The sequence below is a fragment of the Physeter macrocephalus genome, chromosome 11 (genome assembly GCF_002837175.3).
Source record: "Physeter macrocephalus isolate SW-GA chromosome 11, ASM283717v5, whole genome shotgun sequence".
In the NCBI taxonomy this organism is placed as follows: domain Eukaryota; kingdom Metazoa; phylum Chordata; class Mammalia; order Artiodactyla; family Physeteridae; genus Physeter; species Physeter macrocephalus.
Window position 1 is genome coordinate 50,310,278 of NC_041224.1, and position 20,423 is coordinate 50,330,700.

At 35.6% G+C, this 20,423-nt stretch overlaps 1 protein-coding gene across 9 annotated transcripts in view; it reads left to right on the plus strand.

The window, feature by feature from the left end:
• The window catches only part of TCF12 (transcription factor 12), a 399,044-nt gene that overhangs the window by 152,188 nt on the left and 226,433 nt on the right, over window positions 1-20,423 (plus strand). For 8 of the 9 annotated variants that reach the window (XM_055087985.1, XM_028496359.2, XM_055087984.1 and 5 more), the window contains one exon: window positions 6,709-6,782. In XM_055087985.1, coding sequence (XP_054943960.1) covers window positions 6,709-6,782 — 74 coding nt within the window. Of the gene's footprint in view, window positions 1-6,708; window positions 6,783-14,608; window positions 14,671-20,423 lie in introns of those variants that run through there. The other variant, XM_055087988.1, reaches the window with a different exon arrangement.

Sequence of the window (20,423 nt, forward strand, 5' to 3'; positions counted from 1 at the left end):
TGGGAGAGGCCACAACAGTGAGAGGCCCGCGTACCACCAAAAAAAAAAAAAAAGAGTGATCTAAGAGAATGAATAGTAGGAGATGAAGTCAGGGAGGTGGGGGTGGAACCCATGAAACACTTTAGACCAGTGGATTTAATACTGAATGAGATGGGTAGATTTTGAGCATAGGATTGACAGGATTTGAGTTGTTTTGAAAAAGTCATTCTAGTTCCTATGTAGAGTATACACACTGTCACAGGGGCAAGAAGCAGGGAGACTCTTTAGGAGGCTGTTGCCATAATACAGAGGTGATGGTGGCTCAGACTAAAATGATCATGTTAAAAATAGTGAGTCAGGCACTTCCCAGGTGGTCCAGCAGTTAAGACTCCACCCTCCCAACACAGGGAGCTTGGGTTCCATCCCTGGTCAGGGTACTAAATCCCGCATGCCACAACGAAGATCCCATGTGCCGCAACAAATGACCTGGTGCAGCCAAGTAAATAAATAAATATAAAATAAAATTTAAAAAATAGTGAGTCATAGTCAGATTTTGAAAATGTTTATAAAGTAAATCTAATGGGATTGTATCATTGAGAGACTGAGTAGGGACATTTTTTGCTGAGACTTATCCAGAGTTGGAGAAGAGGCATCAAGCCTTTTTTAGAGTGGACTTCTTTAGTTCCTCTGTGGAAGAAAACATCTGGCATTGTTATTTACGTGCAGGGCTTTGCTGTTTAGATTCCAGAGGAGTATGGCAGTTGCTTTTAGGTGCACTGGGAGGGCCTTTTCTTGTTTCCAGAAATTTGACAGCCAGATAGTTTAGGGGAGGCTTAGAGATGGCTCAGGAGCTTTGTCAGGGTTATTAGAATGTCTCTTCACACAATCAGAGCAAATCTTCAATATACCAGGTCACTACATAGATAGTTCTCAAGGTGGTACAAAATACCTGCTTGCCCTTTTGAGAACTTAGTTTCAATCCCTGGGCATTAGGCAGTTTTTTATTTTTCCTAAACAGATAGACCTGCCATTTCCTTTTGACTTTCTACTCTTACTTCATTGATTAAATCACTAGAATGTCCTGTTTAATTGTATATTTACAGGACATTTGTATAGAGTGATGTGGCTAATAAAAATAGCATAGCAAAATCACTGTTTGGAAGTTAATTTCAAAATTAGTCATTTTCTTGAAATTAGTCATGTTTAATTATCTTATTCTAGTGTACTTTGGCACTAGAATATGCCTACTTTTAAAATCTTAGTTCTCATCAATTCCAGATAGAAATTGTGATTAATTTTAAAGATGACCTAAAAAGGTGATTCCTTTTAATCTTTTTACTGGTCTTATTTTCTTACATACTTTAAAAAGAGTCAAATTTTTAAATTTGACAGTTCATTTTACAGAATCTCAATTTTTTTAGTAAAAAAATTTCTGTAACCAATGTTACCTACTTCATATGAAGCAGCAGGTCTTACATTTCCTTACAGTTTCAACATTTCCATAGCTTTTCTGTTTTACTTGTTTTTCGTTAATGTATAGCATAAAAACAAAGGATTTGCTTTTATATTCTAATTGATTCTGTTTCACAGTGAATTTCTGGAAAAACACATCGGTAGGTTTATTTCATAAGTATCTAAAATTTGAGAAATATAATGAAAAATGGTGGTGGTGGGTTTTTAGGTGTATATTGTTTTACAATTGATTGCAGCCTTTGAGTCTGATCTAAAGGAATATCATTACCCCACAAATAAAATTGAGTGAAGAAACTACTGAAGAGACACATCCATAGCTTTGGTTATCTGTCATAGCTATCTCCAATCAGATTTCTTTTATCAAATCATCTATTGAATCATCCTATAGCAGATGGCAATCCTGCAAAGTATATTATCTTTTCCTTATTTATAACAGTGTTGGGATTTGATATTTTTGAAGTACATTTTATTTGCTAGAATCAAAACCTGATTTCACTGCTACCAAAAGCTGTGTGTGTGTGCATGTGCGTGTGTGTGTGTGTGCGTGTTTGTGTGTGTATGAAAGAGAGAAGGAGACAGAGAAAGAGAGGTATACAATCCGCTGTGCTCTTCCTCCCAACTTTTTATATATGTCCCTTTTCCACAAGGAATAACTCTCGGGCATAATACAAAGCAAAGTGGCTGTGTTAACTTGTTTTTCTGAAAACTTTATTTATTTATTTATTTTTGGCTGTATTGTGTCTTCGTTGCTGTGCACAGGCTTTCTCTAGTTGCGGCGAGTGGGGGCTGCTCTTCGTTGCGGTGCACAGGCTTCTCATTGTAGTGGCTTCTCTTGTTGCTGTGTGCGGGCTGTAGACGCACAGGCTTCAGTAGTTGTGGCTCGCGGTCTCTGGAGTGCAGGCTCAGTAGTTGTGGCGCACGGGCTTAGTTGCTCCGCAGCATGTGGGATCTTACCGGACCAGGGCTCAAACCTGTGTCCCCTGCATTGGCAGGAGGATCCTCAACCACTGCACTACCAGGGAAGCCCTGACTTGTTTTTCTTATAGCTTTGCTGCAGGGATATCCTAACTACTCTTCTCTTGATTTTGTGTATCCCCCACCCCGCTTTCCCTTTCATTACTTCTCTGCTCTCTAGACTCCCCACCAGTACCTGAAATACTTTCCAATTCCAGACCTGTTTCTCGCTTCACCCTCCTAGTAGTCTAGGGTGACAGAGTCTTTGGTGATAGGTCTGGTGGTAGCAGGTGGGAGAGAAGGAGCTGGTCAGCAGCTTTACTCCTCATTCACCCCTTTTACCTCCAGGTAGGTCTTGTCTGAGCCTCACCAAAGCTTGAATAATGCTTCATGTACACAAACCCTGTACTGTTTTTGAGCCCCTGGGGGCCCAGATTGGTGGGGGGCAGTGTGGAACAAGTGTATAGGGTATAGAAAAGTCACTACCCCCAAAAAATGTTTCCAGTTTTTGCTAATGGCTAAAAACTAGAGAAGTCTCTAGGATTATGTGCTAGGAGAATGAAAGAAGTAGTAGGATAGAAGCTGTGAGATAATTTTGTACTGATTCAAGAAAGAGAGCACTTTCAGTCAAAAAAGATGGTGGCAGTAGAGAGGAGGTAGGCAAACTAGTACCTGAGTCCTTCATAGTAAAGAAAGTAATGCTAGATGTTTTACTTAGCTAAGTTTACTTGCTCCTCCAAGAGTCTTGCTCTCTGACATCTCAAAAACTTGGTTACACCTTGTATTCCTTCTTCAGGCTCCCAGCCTCTTAGGGAGGTGCCTGTATGTGTAGTAATTTATGATTTGCCTTCAGTTACTTTTCCTATTAAATGTTTTACAAGAGAAGGAAGCAGATTGTTTCACTGAATTCACAAACCAGTGTTTTTAGATATACGGTCTAAAATTTAATGTTTGTTCTTTACTGAAAAATGTTAAATAAAATATTAAGCCTTTTAAAATGAGGCACATGGAATCAAAATATATATTGGATTTTAATTGGTTCCATTCAGAAAAGCAGGTACTTAAGAGATTCTGTATATAAAAGATTTTAAAAGTGTCATTTAAATCTCTATATTAGTTAAATAATTGGTTAACCCTTTTAGTTTTGTTGCAGAGAAATAGAATAGATTAATCAGAAAGTTAAGCAAGACTCAAAAGTGTTTCTACTACTTAATTATTCCTAAACTTTCTGTTACATCTACCATTTTAATCTGTAAGTTGAGGCACTAGCATCTCAAAAATTGTTGAATTGGCATGTGTAGACTAGAAATAGGAAGGAAAGAAAAATATATGGCAGTGGTGATTCAGATATATCTTAATAGAAATGTTTTCCTCCTAATTACGGTATTGCAACTGTGGTATATTGATAGTTTTTCAGATTTTGATCAATTTGTATAATTTCTATATTGTTTATTTTCTGTGTGTAATTTCTTTTTTCCTGGTTACCTTGGTCTTGTGGCTGAAACTTTGGAAAGTTTATTATTCCTGTCATATTTCTATGTTTGTACAGTCATTGTGTTGAGCAGAAAGGAGTCGTTGATGCTAAAGGATGACTCTTGCCTTTGCCAGTGCCAGCCACGATCTTCTGCTCAGAGTCTAGATACATTGACAATAAAGCTGTAGAGCTCTGAGTTTAAACCCTAGCCAGATCCTTGTTATTCTGTAGCATCCTTTGAGCCCTCTACATGTCTTGTATCGTTGGTATGTAGTACTCTTTAGTTGGTGGCTTAATTAATTATCATTTTATTTAATTAATCTTTGCTCTTCTTCCATGTTGTGGAAGTAATTAGTGTCACTCGATGAGAAGTATGTGTTTTCACAGAATTTCATTTATCACTTAAAATTTTGTCTGAGATGTTTTCTATAGCAGGCACCCATATATTTTCTTTTATAAATGTATTTAAAATAACACATAGCCCCCATATTTATTAATTATTTGATAAAAGACAATTCAGAGTCATAAAATGAATTATTTTCATTAGAAATAGGATCATCAAATAAGTGTGCATTTTATGTTCTAAATGTTCAATGAAAGTTATGTTTACTCCCCACCCCCAGGCCCACCATTCTGCTTTTTATGGATTTGTCTGCTCTAGGTACCTCATATAAGTGGAACCATATACTATTTGTCCTTTTGTGATTAGCTTATTTCACTTAACATAATGTCCTCAGGTTGTAGCATGTGTAAGAATTTCTTTCCTTTTTAAAGCTGAATAATATTCTGTTGTAGGTATATACCACATTTTGTTTATCCATTCATCTGTCAGTGGACACTGAAGTCGCTTCTACATTTTGGCTATTGTAAATAATGCTGCTATGAACATGGGTGTTCAAATATTTGAGACCCTGCTTTCAGGAGCCAATTTACTTTGGATATATGATATTTTAAAAATGTAACTCATTTAGAAAAAAAGTTACAAATGGAAAGTATGATCTTTTTAAATAAAACTTTTCCTAAAATTATTTGCAGTTTCGTAAGTAGCTTTATATTAATGGATTTTGTAGATTGATAATAGTCTTTGTCTTGGATTCGGTCTCATTGGAATCCTATCTGCTATTCTACAGTGTTGATTGCAAAGAAAATGCTTGGAAAATAGACCACAGGTAACTGGATACTGGAGAGATATTTAGTAACAAAGTGTGTTTTTACAAGATACTCCCCAGACTTGTAGAATCTTTCTTAAATCTAGAATTTTAATAAGAATTCTCCAAGAATGAACAAAACAAAAACAGTTTGGTTGTTGTTGTTGGTTTTTGGTTTGTTTTTACATGTAATCTGTGTGTTTTTAAAGCTTCTGATTCATTTGAAATTGTGCCTAGTGTGTTGTTTATAGTAGGTACCCATCTTTGTACTGTTTTTGATATAGGAAGTACAGATTCATAAAAAGAATAAATTAGGGTCCTACTAACTGAATTAGTAATTAGTGTATTTTACTTTGGGTACTGACGTACTTTCCTTGCTTTTGTCACCTAGTCCTTCAATTGGCAATTCTGTCCCTATGAAAGAGCCTTGGGAATCGTGGCTAGTTATTGGAGAATTTGTAGCATTTAACTTAGTACAGACCACTTCTCATCTAAATCACAGAAGACTTCAAGGAATTTTTTTGAAGAAAAAGGTTCTAAACTTAACAATGTTTTTGTAACATCTAGAGTTTTCTCATGCAAGAATGAAACAAAAAAAGTCAACCATTTGTATTTCATCATAGAAAGAATCTCAGAAGGGATTGGGAAAGTGTACCCTGTTAGGAGTCAAGGATGAGAAAGGCTGGTCTTCAAAACAGAAAAGGGAGAAATGGCTGGATTGAGAGATCTCCATCTCTTTCCGATTTTTCTGGGGATTGATTGGAAGGTGAAAATAATGGAGCCAAAGCTTCAGAAGGTACATTAAGGAGGATAGTGAATTGTTTTGTTGTTAATGGTAATTTATCCTTGTCACATTGAGTCTTCCTTTGCAGTTTTCCTAAGAGTAGATCTACTCATTTAGAAACAGATTTTAGAGGAGATTTTATTAGGATGAGTTGTCACATCATTTTGATTAGTTTTGATATAATTAATGTTGATTTGATGTGGTTTGATATAGTTTGATTTAGTTTGATGTCTTCAGTTAAGAATAGCTACTCAAGGCTTCCCTGGTGGCGCAGTGGTTGAGAGTCCGCCTGCCAATGCAGGGGACACGGGTTCGTGCCCCGGCCTGGGAAGATCCCATATGCTGCAGAGCGGCTGGGCCCGTGAGCCATGGCCGCTGAGCCTGCGCATCCAGAGCCTGTGCTCCGCAACGGGAGAGGCCACAACAGTGAGAGGCCCGCGTACCACACACACACAAAAAAAGAATAGCTACTCAGCGCTTTGATAGAAACCAGTTTTATTAACTTGAGCACTTCTTTGACTTGCTTCATTTTCTAACCCTTATTCACTTTGGATATTCATGGAGGCAGTACTAAACTTTAGAAAGTTGGAGGTGGGGCATTCATCTACTCTTAGAAGTAGCAGTGGGTGGAGACAGAAGTGGAGAGACCTAGATTATGCTCTGTTCGAAAGTCTCCAAAGACCTACATTGGCAGTGTATGTAGGGCATTGTATAGAGCAGTGATAAAGATACTCCCAAGTAACTTATTTCTTCAGGTTTCTGAGGCAAGGATTGATACACATGCAGTTCCAATCAAATGCAGATACCACTCACTGAATTGTATTATCTGCTATACCAAACAAAACCCATCATTGTATCCTCCTGGATTTATATTGTTTACTTTCTTCTCTCCTTAGGTATGGATGAACGAGGAGGTACGACATCTTGGGGAACAAGTGGTCAACCAAGCCCCTCTTATGACTCATCTAGAGTAAGTTTGCTCATCAACCCTTGATTAAAATTGTAAAGATAATTTGGCAGAATAAGTAAGTTCTTTCATGTGTGAGTTCTATTTCCTAAGAAGTGAAGATTAATGTATTTTATGGGAACATATTAGAATACCCACTACCTTCATAGTAGCTTTAATTCTTTCCCTTAACTGTTATACTATGGGAGTTCATTTTATGTCCTACAATGAAATATTCTTGATGTTATTTCTACACCTCAACTACTTGTAATACCCTTCACTAAAGTTGGAAGAGCTTGGAATGCCTCATTAAGTAATCTCTAAACATAGTCATTTTTCTTCTTGTATTGTTAATTTGCCTTGAGAGCTCTCAGAGGACCAGCTTCTAGTCTCCCCTTTCACGTTCTTGCTACAGTAGTCGTCAGCGATTTGTATCAGGGATTCTATAGCCCTGTCTCTTGGAAACATATCAAAACAGATACAACAGATGACATTTCTTGGTTGGCAGTTAAGAGAAAATAGGACCAAGCTAACATGCTACACAATGAAAGGTTAAAAGTTTAGAGCCTTTTCCAGAAATTAAAAGAACAAAAAAATTCCCCAAAACTTAAAAAAAATGAGACTGAGAGGCTGAAAATTAGACCAAAGAATTGACAATAAAATTAAGTGCTGTGCTCCCAGATTCCGCAGTAAATTGATGAGGTTAAGAGCTCCCTTTTCCAAAGGGTCATACTTTGAATGAATAATGAACTATTTATTTCTCTCAGAATTAACCAAGAGAAAATAGACAAGCATAAAATTTATGGGCACTTCACTCTAGAAGCAAATTGGTTTAAGTGGAAGAAAACCTGAATAATGTGATTGGAATTCATAGTCTCCATATGGGTTACACTGTTTTGCATTGAAAAATGCTGAGTGAAAATACTTACTAAAATATGTGGTTTTGCTATTATATTTGGCTGTAAATATGTTTAATTTATTTTAAATACTTGGGAGAAGAACTGGGATAGTCCTGTGGAATACAGGAAACTGTAGAGAGAGACTGTTAAACATGGGATTTAGTGTTTCCTTCTCTCAAATCAGTGCTGTGAAAGCTGAGTTGTAGTGTAAACAGCACTGTCCTGGGTATCACAGGATCTACTATTTTTTTTTTTTTCTGTACGCGGGCCTCTCACTGTTGTGGCCTCTCCCGTTGTGGAGCACAGGCTCCGGACGCGCAGGCTTAGCGGCCATGGCTAACGGGCCCAGCCGCTCCGCGGCATGTGGGATCTTCCCGGACCGGGGCACGAACCCGTGTCCCCTGCATCGGCAGGCAGACTCTCAACCACTGCGCCACCAGGGAAGCCCAGGATCTACTATTGACACTACTTTGAACTTGCTACTTAATCTTGGACGTGGTATTTTATCTTGTGGGTAAACTGGTTGATATCCAAATTTCCTTCCACCTTTAAAATTTTTTTATTTTTTGAATAATATTGTGAATAGGAAAGATAGATTTCCTGTTTCGATTTTGAAGTAGGGATTTTATATATTAGAGGACAATACTAGTTGATATTGGATTATTTTCTTTCAGAGCCTTGAGTTACTGTGTGATAACATGTTATTTCTTAATATACATTAAATGGTGCCTTTGTACCTTACTTCCCTTTCAAGCTTTCAGTGTTTTTCTACTCGAGTACTAAATAGGATTTTAGGAGAAGAGACCATAATAATATATCCAAACATTTATATATTTCATGTTCCTGAAATTAAGTTTACCTTTAGAGAATCTTGCTTTTCTTTTTGCTATTTGATCTATAGGTCAAATGTGAAATGCAGTTTTTTATTCTTAATTTGTTTTTTCAGTGTATGTTATGTACAGTGAAAAGTTAAATTGATTTTATAGTAGTTTTCTATTATAAAAATCCAGATTAATCTCAAGATATCCCATACAACCATACACACCTGCGCGCACGCGTGTGCGCGCACTCACACACACACTATTCACACACATTTTTTTTCCTGCCTGTCTACTGCGTGATCTGATAGAACAGTGATTTACTGCCCTCCTTTCTTTTTGTTCCCGGTGAAATCTACTCTTCCAATAACTTTCTTCCTTTATCCTAGTCATGATTCTGTGTTAGTCAAGATGTTATATTTTATTTACAATTTCAAACCATTTATTTCTCCCCTGAACTCTTCTCATCAGGGAGAGACATTTATGGTTATCTTTGAAGCTGTTCTCAGCACTCCTTTATAGGAAGATTGTCAACTTTTTGAGTTTTATTATTAAATATCTTTCACCATCTTGACCATGTTTTTCATAATCATAAGTATAGATAGATATAATTTTGTTAATAAGAATCTCAGTTGAACAAAGTACTTCATTCTCCTTAGTATTTTAATACGGTGAGTTTTTTAAATTTAGAAATAAATAATGATATTGGCTAAAAGCTAGTTTTGACACATTGTTAGTAAAATTAACAAGTCAGTTTAAGCTTTAATGAAATTGCTGATGCCTTTGTAGAAATTATGTGAATGACATTTATTTAGACTTTATTGTATAAATAACACATTTCCATCATGGAAAATCTCATTTAATAAATAATTTGATTTTACATTAATGATAGAAAATTTAATTTTACTTTTTGTGGTAGGTCGTGATAAAAAGGTATTTAAAAACTGCAAAATGAGTAGTGTAGCGGAGTTATAAAGCATATGCTTTTAATTTAGATGGATTCAGCTGTCTGAGTTGCTGCTCTTCTCCCTCCACTCAAAACTATAAGGGAGAAAGAATAATTTTTTGCAGTACTGTAAAGCAGTATTTAGCATATGAACTCTATTAATACTGTATTACTATACATTTTAGTGTACAAGATTGGCTATACAGAATCATGATGGTTGAGATCAATATTTATTTAACAACTTTTCAAGGAGAATTTTTTCTCTTTATACTTTTTGCCTAATAGGTCCTGACTTTAATTTTGATGAAGATACCATTCTGCTCTAGTAACCTTGATGCATAAGTGAGTTCCACTGGAATTGTGTGGCTAAGAGCCCACAAACTTCTTTTCAGTGTTTTACCCTATGCCCATTCTTTCAGAAGTAAGAAAAGTCACTACAGCAGAGCTCTTTCTAGTGTGTCTTCCCTGTTTTTCCCAAATCCACCAGAAAGGTAGCCTCATAGCGTACAGGTGGTTGGTTGAGTTTCCGGTTATCAGAACTACCCACAGCACCGTTGACCTACTCCCCACCTGCAGAACAAAAACACACACGTGAACAGATAAAAGCATCATCATGATTGAATAGCGCTTCTATTTTCAGAAATTTGTGGAAGTGGTGATTGAATTTAAAGCACCAGAGACTGAAAGGAGCGATTAATCTCAGATAATTTAGACATGGGCAGAGGTATAATTAATTAATGACTTTGTCCCCTCCCTCCCTTATTTTTTATTCTTTCTTACAAATGAATGTTTTCTATATTTGACCTTTGTAACCAGGCAAAAGGCCAGAGAATATCATGATTTTTCTTATTTTCTACAGTGTTAATGATTTATTCTAGTTTCAGATTCCCCCTCCCCACCCCCCCTTCTTTAGAAGGCAATGCTTAAGAGCACATACTCTGGGGCCAGACTACCTGGGATGAATCCCAGCTCTGCCACTTACTGCATGTGTGATTCTTGTCCAGTTACTTAAATTTACTGTACCTCAGTTTACTCATCTGTGAAATGGGGATAATAATAATTACTTTACAAGGTGGTTGTGAGAATTAAATGAGATACATGTACAGTGGGCAGTGTTTAGATCAGTGCCTGGTACATAGTGAGTATTCTATAAGTGTTGGCTTTAATCTTATATATGTCAGAATTTATCAACTTGATTTATTTGTAACAAACAAATTTAAATGAATGACTACATTTGCAAATGTGCTGCATTCTAAGTGTAATGCATAAGAATTGTTTTCTGGTTCAGTCATGCTTATTAATACTATACTTTTACTTCTTTTAGATTTGTAAAGGACATAAATAAAATTGATTTCCTTTCCCCTTCAATTTCTTTCTTGGGAATGCAGAAGTCTTCTGAGAAACTTTGATATAAAAGTTTTTGTCTGTATAATGCTCTATATATAATGAATGCTCTGTATGTGTTTGCTGAATATAATCAAATTGAGGAAGAATCATTAGATACACTAAATTAATTGTGTTTGGAGATTGAGGAGGGGAAAGAACCAAAATTAATACAATGTGGTGAAGCTTGAAGTAGATGGTGGTGATATTAATTAATGGTTATAGGGCTTTCTTCTGTGCTTACAAATTATTGCCCTGATTGATGACACTGCTTAGTGAAGCATTTTATTTAAGATCACAGCCTCTGAAGAGTTGTGCTCTGTGACCTTGGACAAATTACATAACCTCTTTGTGCCTCAGGTTTCTAATCTCTATAATTATGATAATCTTACAGATACTTTGTAAGATTTTGGTAAAGATGGAGTGTAATAATAGCTATGAAGTATTTCATTTATTGATACAATAAATGAAAGCTGCTGTTACTATTATTACCACCATTATTATTTTCTCCAAATATCTAATGTTTTATTATGTGTTTTCATGCTTATATTTCCTCATGTACAAATTCTGTTTCAAAAATGTTGTCTGATCATTTTAGTTTACGGAAATTCCAAGGGGCCATGTCATCTTGGTTTTCCTGCCCTTTTAAGCTCTGCTACCCAACCTAGGCCAAGCTCACAGTGCCGAAGTACCGTTGCAGTTTATACCCTGGGCAAGGGGTTATGAGAGGGCTCATAGGAAAGAGAAGTCTTTCTGTTGATACTCTTTCCTACAATACAGAGTTTTGCATTCCTTCATTTAAAAGGTATGAGTTCACTGGTAGGTAACCACTAATAGAAATTATATTTATAGGTACCATCAATGCCCAGGAGTTGGCAGTTTAATCATAAGTATTTTCAGGTTACATATAACCCATTGTGGTAGTTATTTTTGGAAAAGAAACAACATTCAGTTGAGTAGAGTTTGAGTGCTTATTTTTTCTAATTGCTAAATTTCTACCATGGTTTTCCCCTCTCTTTATAATATGGTTTGCAGAATGAAACAATCTTGCTTGTGTTGTTCTTCCTTCCATCCCCATTTTACAATATTCAAATTTTGAAAGCTAGGAGAATTTTCAGAATTAGAAGGTGTTTTATTTATATCCAGTCCTTTTAGTTCGTAGAGGAGGAAACTTAAGAGAGTATGAGATTTGCCTAGGTTGAGATGTGTGCTGTTGATACAAAATACACATGAGATTTGGCCAGAAAGTTTGCCTAGTTAATGACAGACTCTGGCCTGGAACTCACATATTCTGAATTCTGTGCTAGTATTTTTAACCCCCTTACCTTAGAATTTCCCAACTCAAAGAACTGTCTTAAATTTTCTGCCATATACTGAAGGAATGGGAGGAGAGAGAGGGGACAAAGGTGAGAAAAGAAGAGGATCTGCAATTGATAAAGAGGGCATTGGACATTATTTGATTTTTTAAAAAATTTGCCTGGCAAGTATAGTGTTTTTGCGAGGCAGAATAGTATAGAATTTAAGAGCTTGAATGTTGAAATCAGGATGCCTGTGCTGTTTCTGGCACTCCTATTTCTTAGCTGTATGACTCTAGGCACGTTGCTTCTCTTTGCCTCAAACATTTTTTTTCTTTTCCCTTTTGCATTGGTTGTGGGGGCCGGAGGTGGTGGATACTAATAATAACTACCTTACTGAAGTTCCGGACTTAGGCCTATTAGTGGAGAAGGGGAAAACCAGTTATGTGGTGATGAGTTGGCTTTAAAATACTTAGCTTAGCTGCTGTGTATGACTCAGCACAAAATAATCTCAGGGACTTTCTGTTAAGGGATAAATAGTTGATATGTTTTGAGGTCTTTCATTGTAAACATACTGTGACTTGTGCTACCTGTTGCAGTGAAGGGATCTGAGGGTTCAGTGTATTTTAAAAGCACCAGCAGTGGTCATTTCTCAGGTCAGCTGTTAGGAATACACATCGATGGCAGCCTGACAGACCAGATCAGGTAGAAAAATGAAAATATTAGGGTACAAGGATTCAGAATTCGTTCTAGACTTCTGAGAGTCATACACAAAGCCATAGATTAGGTACTTGGGTTAAAGGAAACAAAAATAAATAAAAATTCAACTAGAGTAAACAGAGCTTTCAGATTCTATGGACACTAAAATGAGTCCGTAAGGTTATCTGTATTCATTTAATGTTACTTCTGTAACAACTCTGGACCATTTCTGCCAGATGTGGCTAAAGGGATCTTTAATTTTGCTTAGTGCTCTCTCCATTCTTAGCAAGTATTCAATATCTGTTCCTTCATATATATGGAAGAGTTTGGCTAATAACCGCTCTGAAGTTTGATGGGTAGCAAGTTGGAGATGGCATAATAGGGGCTTAATTCCCTTTACATGTTATCTATGCAAAACAAACGGAGGTCATTCTGACCCCAGGAAGGGTTATACTGGGTGGAGTTTTGGGAGAACCTGATGTGTAGTTCATTTACATTTGACAGTAGAGCCCTTGGGAGTACCTAGGAGCAGAGAGAACGTGTTGTTTTCTTCTCCCAGCAGAGCACAGTGGCATGAGAGCTACCCTTGTAAATAAGGATGACAGTGTTGTCTGCCTGCTTTTAAGGAACTTGCTCTTACTGTGGTTCCCCAGTTTTACCCTGCTGAGATTTGTAGGTGCACTCAGTTTCTGAAATGTCAAAAGTGAATAAATGTGTATCTTAGAGTTCAGGAAATATGGTTGGAAATAAAAGTCATACTTACCAAGTCATCTTTATTTTAAATAAACTATAAAACTTTAACTCTTTTAAGGCAGCAGTGAGAAGCTCTAATTAGGCGACAAATAATTAATTACCAAAGTAATTTCACTTATTACCATGAGATTACAGGAGAGGGAGAAATTACTTTGAGTGGTCAGGAAAGACTTAATAGAATAGGAAGAGTTTGAGTAGAATATTGTAGGACAAACAATATTTGTGTGAATAAGGTTGAAAGGAAGACAACTCTTTCTGGAAATGTAGAATGATGGGACCACAAGTTACAGAGGCACCAAAATCACAAAATGTAGAAAATAGTAAATCACCTTGCTTTGTAGGTGAATAGTGTGATAAGGCAGATAACCTTTCTGTAGAAGAAATAAAGTCTATCCTTTGAGAAATAGAGAACAAGTTAAAAATAAACTTTGACAAAGGGAATGGCACAAAGGGTTTTATGAATATCAATATACTGTGGTATGAAGGATGGATCCAAAGACAAGAAATTGGATAATCTGATATGATGTTACTACACAGGCCCACTTGGGATGAAGTAAGACTTAGATTGGGATGATAGGATCAGGATCACAAAATAATGGAAAGAGGAGAGATGTCACAAAGGAAAAAGAAACTGGCACACTTGGTAAATGAGGAAGATATGAAATCATGTAGACTCACTACCCCCAGAGAATGATGACTCCTGAATTAAACTCCATGTGTTTTATTTAGCCTTTGACTAGTTAGTTGTGGTTGTGTTATACAACTACCAGATTGTTTGATTTTGATAAATAGCTTCCCTTACAAATGGGAAAATCTAGTTGTGTGAATAAAAAGTAAATAAAATAGTTTTTACTCATTGTCCCCCATTTGTCAGCGTTAATGGGTAATAAAGTTCTCTCCTTTAGAGCACATATTTTCTCTAGATTGTTTACTGTTTGCATTGTTTTTATTTTTGAGGGGGATAATGGTATAGGTTTTATAGCTACTAGGGATCAAATGCAATAATTAGAAAGGACACACAAATTTTGAAATAGTATTTTATGCCTCTTGATCTCAGGTACAAAACACGAGATGAAGCAGTTAAATAGCAAAGCAAGACAGGAGGGACAGAGAATTAAAGTAAGTGTTTTCTATATATTGCATCTATGTTCCCATTAATCTCTGTTTTGTTATGTAACTGCTCCTTCTGAATGTTCTGAATGTGAAGAAAACTATGGGTAAGAAAAGGGTGTATTTTAAAGTTAGGTTCAAATAAACCCATGAGAGAAAATGTTGTTTGTTACTCCTGGTCGTATTCAAACAGCACCTGCCTATAAATTGTAATCGTAATGTTTTTGGATAAGAAAAAATTGGGTTAAGATGATGTAAGCTCCTTTAAATCTCTTGCTAGCAGATATTTAAAATGAAAGAAATCACATAGCTATCAGATTGTCCACTTTCCCATTTTTAAGCCAGTCAGACCTATTTTTTCAGTTTAGCCATTCAACAGGGACAATGCCTGTTGAGATGCTCTAACATTTATCTTTTGGAAAGAGCCTGTATGTCAGTTTCTCACCTCATTGTGAGTTTCATTTAACTTTGTATGCCTGTGAAATAGCATCTTTATCAGGATTGATCTTTACAATTCTCTTTTTTAAAATCTTCTCAGTGTTGGGTCTTTAAAGTTAACAAGTGGAAGTCAAAACGTAATAATCTTTGAAAATCTCTTACGTTCTTTTTTGTAATTGTTGAGGATTTATTTTCTGACAACTTTAAAAAAAATTATTTTCTATAAATTTAAATGTTTCTTATGAGAAAATAATGGAAGGTAGATTCTGGCAGAATACATTTTTAGGCCTGCTTAGCCTGTTTTAATTAGTAACAATATTTACAACTACCGTTTGTCACAATATAGTTTAAAATCTTTCACATGTTACCTTTTTTAAGCTTCATACCAGCTCATCAAGAAGCCATTTAAAAAATCCCATCTATTTTAGAGGTGAAGAAATTGAGGCTCAGAGAAGGTAGATAACTTACCAGATATTAAGCACAAAAGAGTAGTAACCAGGCAGTATGATTTTAAATTAGTGTCCCTTTGGACCATATCACACTTGCTAAAGTTTAAGAGAGACCCCAAAATAGTTGTTATTACTACTTGTCCAGGACTTTGACACACACTCTAGAAGTTGTAAGATGATGTTACTATGATTATTTAATTATTATAAAAATATTATTCACATTTTATACATAATATAAGCCATGGAATGAATCAGATAAATTTGCTTCCTGGTATCACCACTGTATTTGACCTTGGAAAGGATAAAATAACTTAATCTCTGAGCCTCAGATTTCTCATTGGCAAAGAGATTTATCTCATAAGAAGTGAGTGAGAATTAAGTAGAGGAATAAAGTATTTAGCACATATGTGTAATTTATTAAGAAGTCTATAAGTGTTCCTCTTTTTACAGTCAGTCTCATGAAAAATTACTGCATTTTGATATAAAACCATGTTAAGAATTTTACAAGTTTTGGATGCTCCTTAGAAAGACAGCTGTTTTGAATTCCTGGAGTATGTCCTGAACAAGATGAGGGACCTGTTGCAGTTTTTAAATGCCCACCAAGAGGTCCTATAAGTCAGGAAAAGTTAATTATGTTTATAAAATTGAAATTATTGGGAAAGTTCATTGCAGATGAACAGATCTTGGGATTTGGAGATTATTGGGAAAAATAAAATTGGGAAATCCAGGTTCTTATGAATGTAGATTCTTATTAATCTACATTCTTATGACAGAATGTAGATTCTAAAAGAGGAGGCTTCAGTTAATTCCTCAAATCTATTTGAAAGATATCTACCTCACAAGGTAGTGATCCTCAATGAGCTTATGTATGTCAAAGGCTTAGCATGATCAGTTGTCAGTTCCTTTTGTGATGTATTTTTGTTATATATTCTAACATTTTTATTCTGAGAATAAGAAGCTTGGACTGTTTTCCTTCAACATATTGAACAGATACTTAATCCTTTGTGCTGTCAAATGAAGTAATTATTTTCATGTAGTTTTATATCATAATGAATCTGCTGCTTTTTGCATGGAGCAGATCATGTTCCTGGTGTGTAGTATAGGAAATTATTTAGTGATTAAGCAATGAAGTATCAGCTGTACTGAACCAAATGTCTTCTCCGCATTGGTGATACCATGAAATCTTATTAAGTTTAGACTTTTCTTAGTTCTTGCTCTGTAAATATTTTCTTCATTTTCCACTAACCCTGCCTTGCTCTCTTAGATCACTTTTCCTCAGTATCTTCCTTCCCAGTTTAAAATTTTTTAGTCTTCTCTTGGGTGTCCATATTTTAGTTTGTGGGCTGTTCACATGAAAATCCTTTTTTCTCCCACTTTTTTTAACTTATGAAGCATTTATTGAGATTTCACTATTTTCTAGTCACTGGCATTAGTTGGGCAAAATGAAAATGAGCAGTCCACATTTCCTGGGCAAAAGGAGTGCACCTTCTCATGAGAAAAACAGATTCTTATACCACAGAATGATAAAAGCTGTAGTAATGAAGGCCCAGGGAGAGTAGAAGCACAAAAATATAAGCAATACTTGGTTATAAAGCCTCCAGAGCATATCAAGTGAAAATGATGTTTTGTAATACAAAGAACAGAGGACTGATGAGTTACTTATTCTGGACTTAATTCCTAACATGTAAAACAAAAATTTTTGAACACTATCAGAGTTTCTAGAACTGGGCTCAATAGGTTATTGATAAATAATATGTAAATACAGAGCTCTGTGGTCCATAATATTATTGTAAATTATAAATCTTTAAGAAAGGAATAGAACATACTTCTTCTCACATTTTTTTTCCTACCGTGGAATCCTTCTGTGTTACCTTTGAATTGTTTGACTGATAGTAACAGTCTCAAGAAATAGTAAATTAGACAACTTATACACTTAACTGTTAATTTAGATCTGTGATCCATTGTGAGTTCATTTTTAGTTAAGTATAAAGTCAGGGTCAAAATTGATTTTTTTTTTTTTTCCTGCATAAGAGTATCCAGTTTTGTTGGCACTGTTTGTTGAAAAGATTGTCCTTTTCCCCATTGAATTCCCCTGTTATCTCTGTTGAAAATCAATTAACTGTGTATGTGAAGATCAATTTCTGAACTCTCTGTTCTGTTCCATTGATTTTTTTTAAACCTTTACATCAATACCATATTATCTTGATCACTGTACCTTAAAATACATCTTGATATCAGGTAGTATAAATCATCCAACCTTATTTATTCTGTTTCAAAATTGTTTTTCCTATTCTAGGTACATTGCATATACACTGAAACATTTTCAACCAGCATATCTGTTTCTAGAAAATCTTCTGGGATTTTGGTTGGGATTGCATAGAATCTCATCAGTTTAAGGGGAATTGATATTTTAGCAATGTGGAATCTTCTGATCAGTGACTATGGTATAACTTTCTCTGAAGTCTTCTTTAATTTCTGTTACTAATGTTTTATAGTTTTCAGTGAACACATATTGCACATCTTTAGATTATCACTAAATAATTTTTGATGCTGTTATAAATTTAAATTTCTGGTTGTTCATGCCTTATATAAAAACTATAATAGGTTTTGGCATATTGACCTTTTATCCTGCACCTTGTTAAACTCACTAGCTGTAGTAGTTTTTTTGTACATGCTGGAGGATTTTCTGTTTGGATAATGAGAATTTAACTTTTTCTTTTCCAATCTGGATTTTTCCCCTTTATTGAATTGGTTATGATTTCTTGTACAGTGTTGAATAGAAGTGATAAGAGTGGATAGCTTTGCCCTGTTCTTGATGTTGGATAAACAACCAGTCTTTCGCCATTAAGCATGACATTAGTTACACGTTTCATTCATGTGATTTATTAGATTGAGGAAATTTCCTTTTATTCCTAATTTGTTGAGAGTATTTATCAAAAATGGGTGTTGGATTTTATTAAAATAATTGTTTGCATCCATTGAGGTGGTCATATGGATTTTCTTTTGTAGTGTGTTACTGTGGGATTATATTGATTACTATTTTTAATTTTAAACCAACCTTGCATTCCTGAGATAAATAGCACTGGATTACTATGTGTTGTTCTTTTATATATTGTTGAATTCAATTTGCTGAAATGTTGTTAAGAATTTTTATATTTGAGTAATACTGATCTGTATGATTTTTTTTTCCCTTGTACTGTCAGTCAGAATTTGATATAATACTGGCCCCAAAGAATGAGTTGAGAATTGTTACTTCCATTTTAATTTTTTGGCAGAATTTATGTAATGTTGGTATTATTTCCTCCTTAAATATTTGGTAGAATTTACCAGTGAAGATATGTGGGCCTAGAGTTTTCTTTGGGAGATGGCTTTTATTTTTAACTTTATTAGTAGGTAACTATTCAATTTTTTTCCTTGAGTGAGCTTTGTTAGTTTGCATATTTTAAGAAATATATCCGTTTGTCCATTTCATCTAAGTTGAATTTATTGGCATAAAGTTGTTCATAATTCTCTATTACCTTTTAAATATTTATATTATTTATCTCTTGCTATGATAACAAATTACTGCAATTTTAGTGGCTTAAAATAGTACACATTATGGACTCACAGTTTCTGTGGGTGAGGAATTAGGTATAGTTTAGCTTGGTCCTTTGCTTCAGGGTCTTTTATAAGACTGTAAGCAAAGTACTGGCCAGAACTAGGGTCCCATCTGAAAGACTGATTGGGGAAGGATCTGCTTCCAAGATCATGTGTTTTTTGGCAGGATTCAGTTCCTTTTGGTTTGTTGAACTAAGGATCAAAGTCCCCTGTCGGCTGGAAGCTGCCCTCAGTATCTTGCCAGTTGAGCCTTTCCGTCATGGCAGCTTACTTCATCATAGCCATCAAGGGAAGAGGGGTCTGCTAGGAAGATAGAAGGCACAGTATTATGAAGCCTAATTATGGAAATGGCATCCCATCACTTTTGCAATATCCTGTTGATTGGAAGCAAGTCGCTAGGCCAGGTCACACTGAAGAGGAATGGTTTATATAGGGGTATGAATACCAGAAGACGTAGATCATTGAGGGCCATCTTAGAGTCTACCTGGCACAGCATTTGTAGGATCTGTAGTTAAAATCCCTACCTCATTCCTGATATTGGTGAATTGTTTCTTTTTCTCCTGATCAGTATGGCTAGAGGCTTATCTCTTTTACTGACATTCTCAAAGAACTAGTTTTTGTTTCTTTGGTTTTCTCAATTGTTTTTCTGCTTTCAATATGTTTGACTTATACTCTTTCCTTTACTTTGAGTTTAGTTTGCTCTTTGTTTTTTAGTTTCTTAAGGTGGAAGTTGTGGTCATTGATTTGAGATCTTTCATCTTTTCAAATAGGCATTTAGTACTATAAATTTTCCTCTGACCATGTTGTTACCTGCATCCCACAATTATTCCTATTTTCTGTTTTCATTTCATTCAGTTCAAAATACTTTATAATTTTATTACCGAATGAATCGGGTCCTGCCACTTTCCGCTTACAAAATCAGTTACATACTCACAAACAGTAGAAAAGAAAGGTGCTCTTAATCACAATGCTGGCAATCTGGGCAGATGGTGGACTCAGCATCCCCCACAAACCACCTCCGAAGATTCTGCTCAGCCATGAAACTTTTAAAGAGAAGGAGGGAAGTAATCTCAGTTAATCATTGAGATAGGGGGTCAGAGTCATCATCATCCCCCCACTGCTCGCAGGCTCGTTGACTTCTTGTGATCTTCCTCTAGATGTTATCTTGTTCACACAGTTTGTTCGGGAGATGACTGAAGGGGAAACTAAGGGAGAGATCTGGTCATCTTCATTTCTACATTTCATTGCTTATTCTTCATTTCTACTTCTTTGATCTAT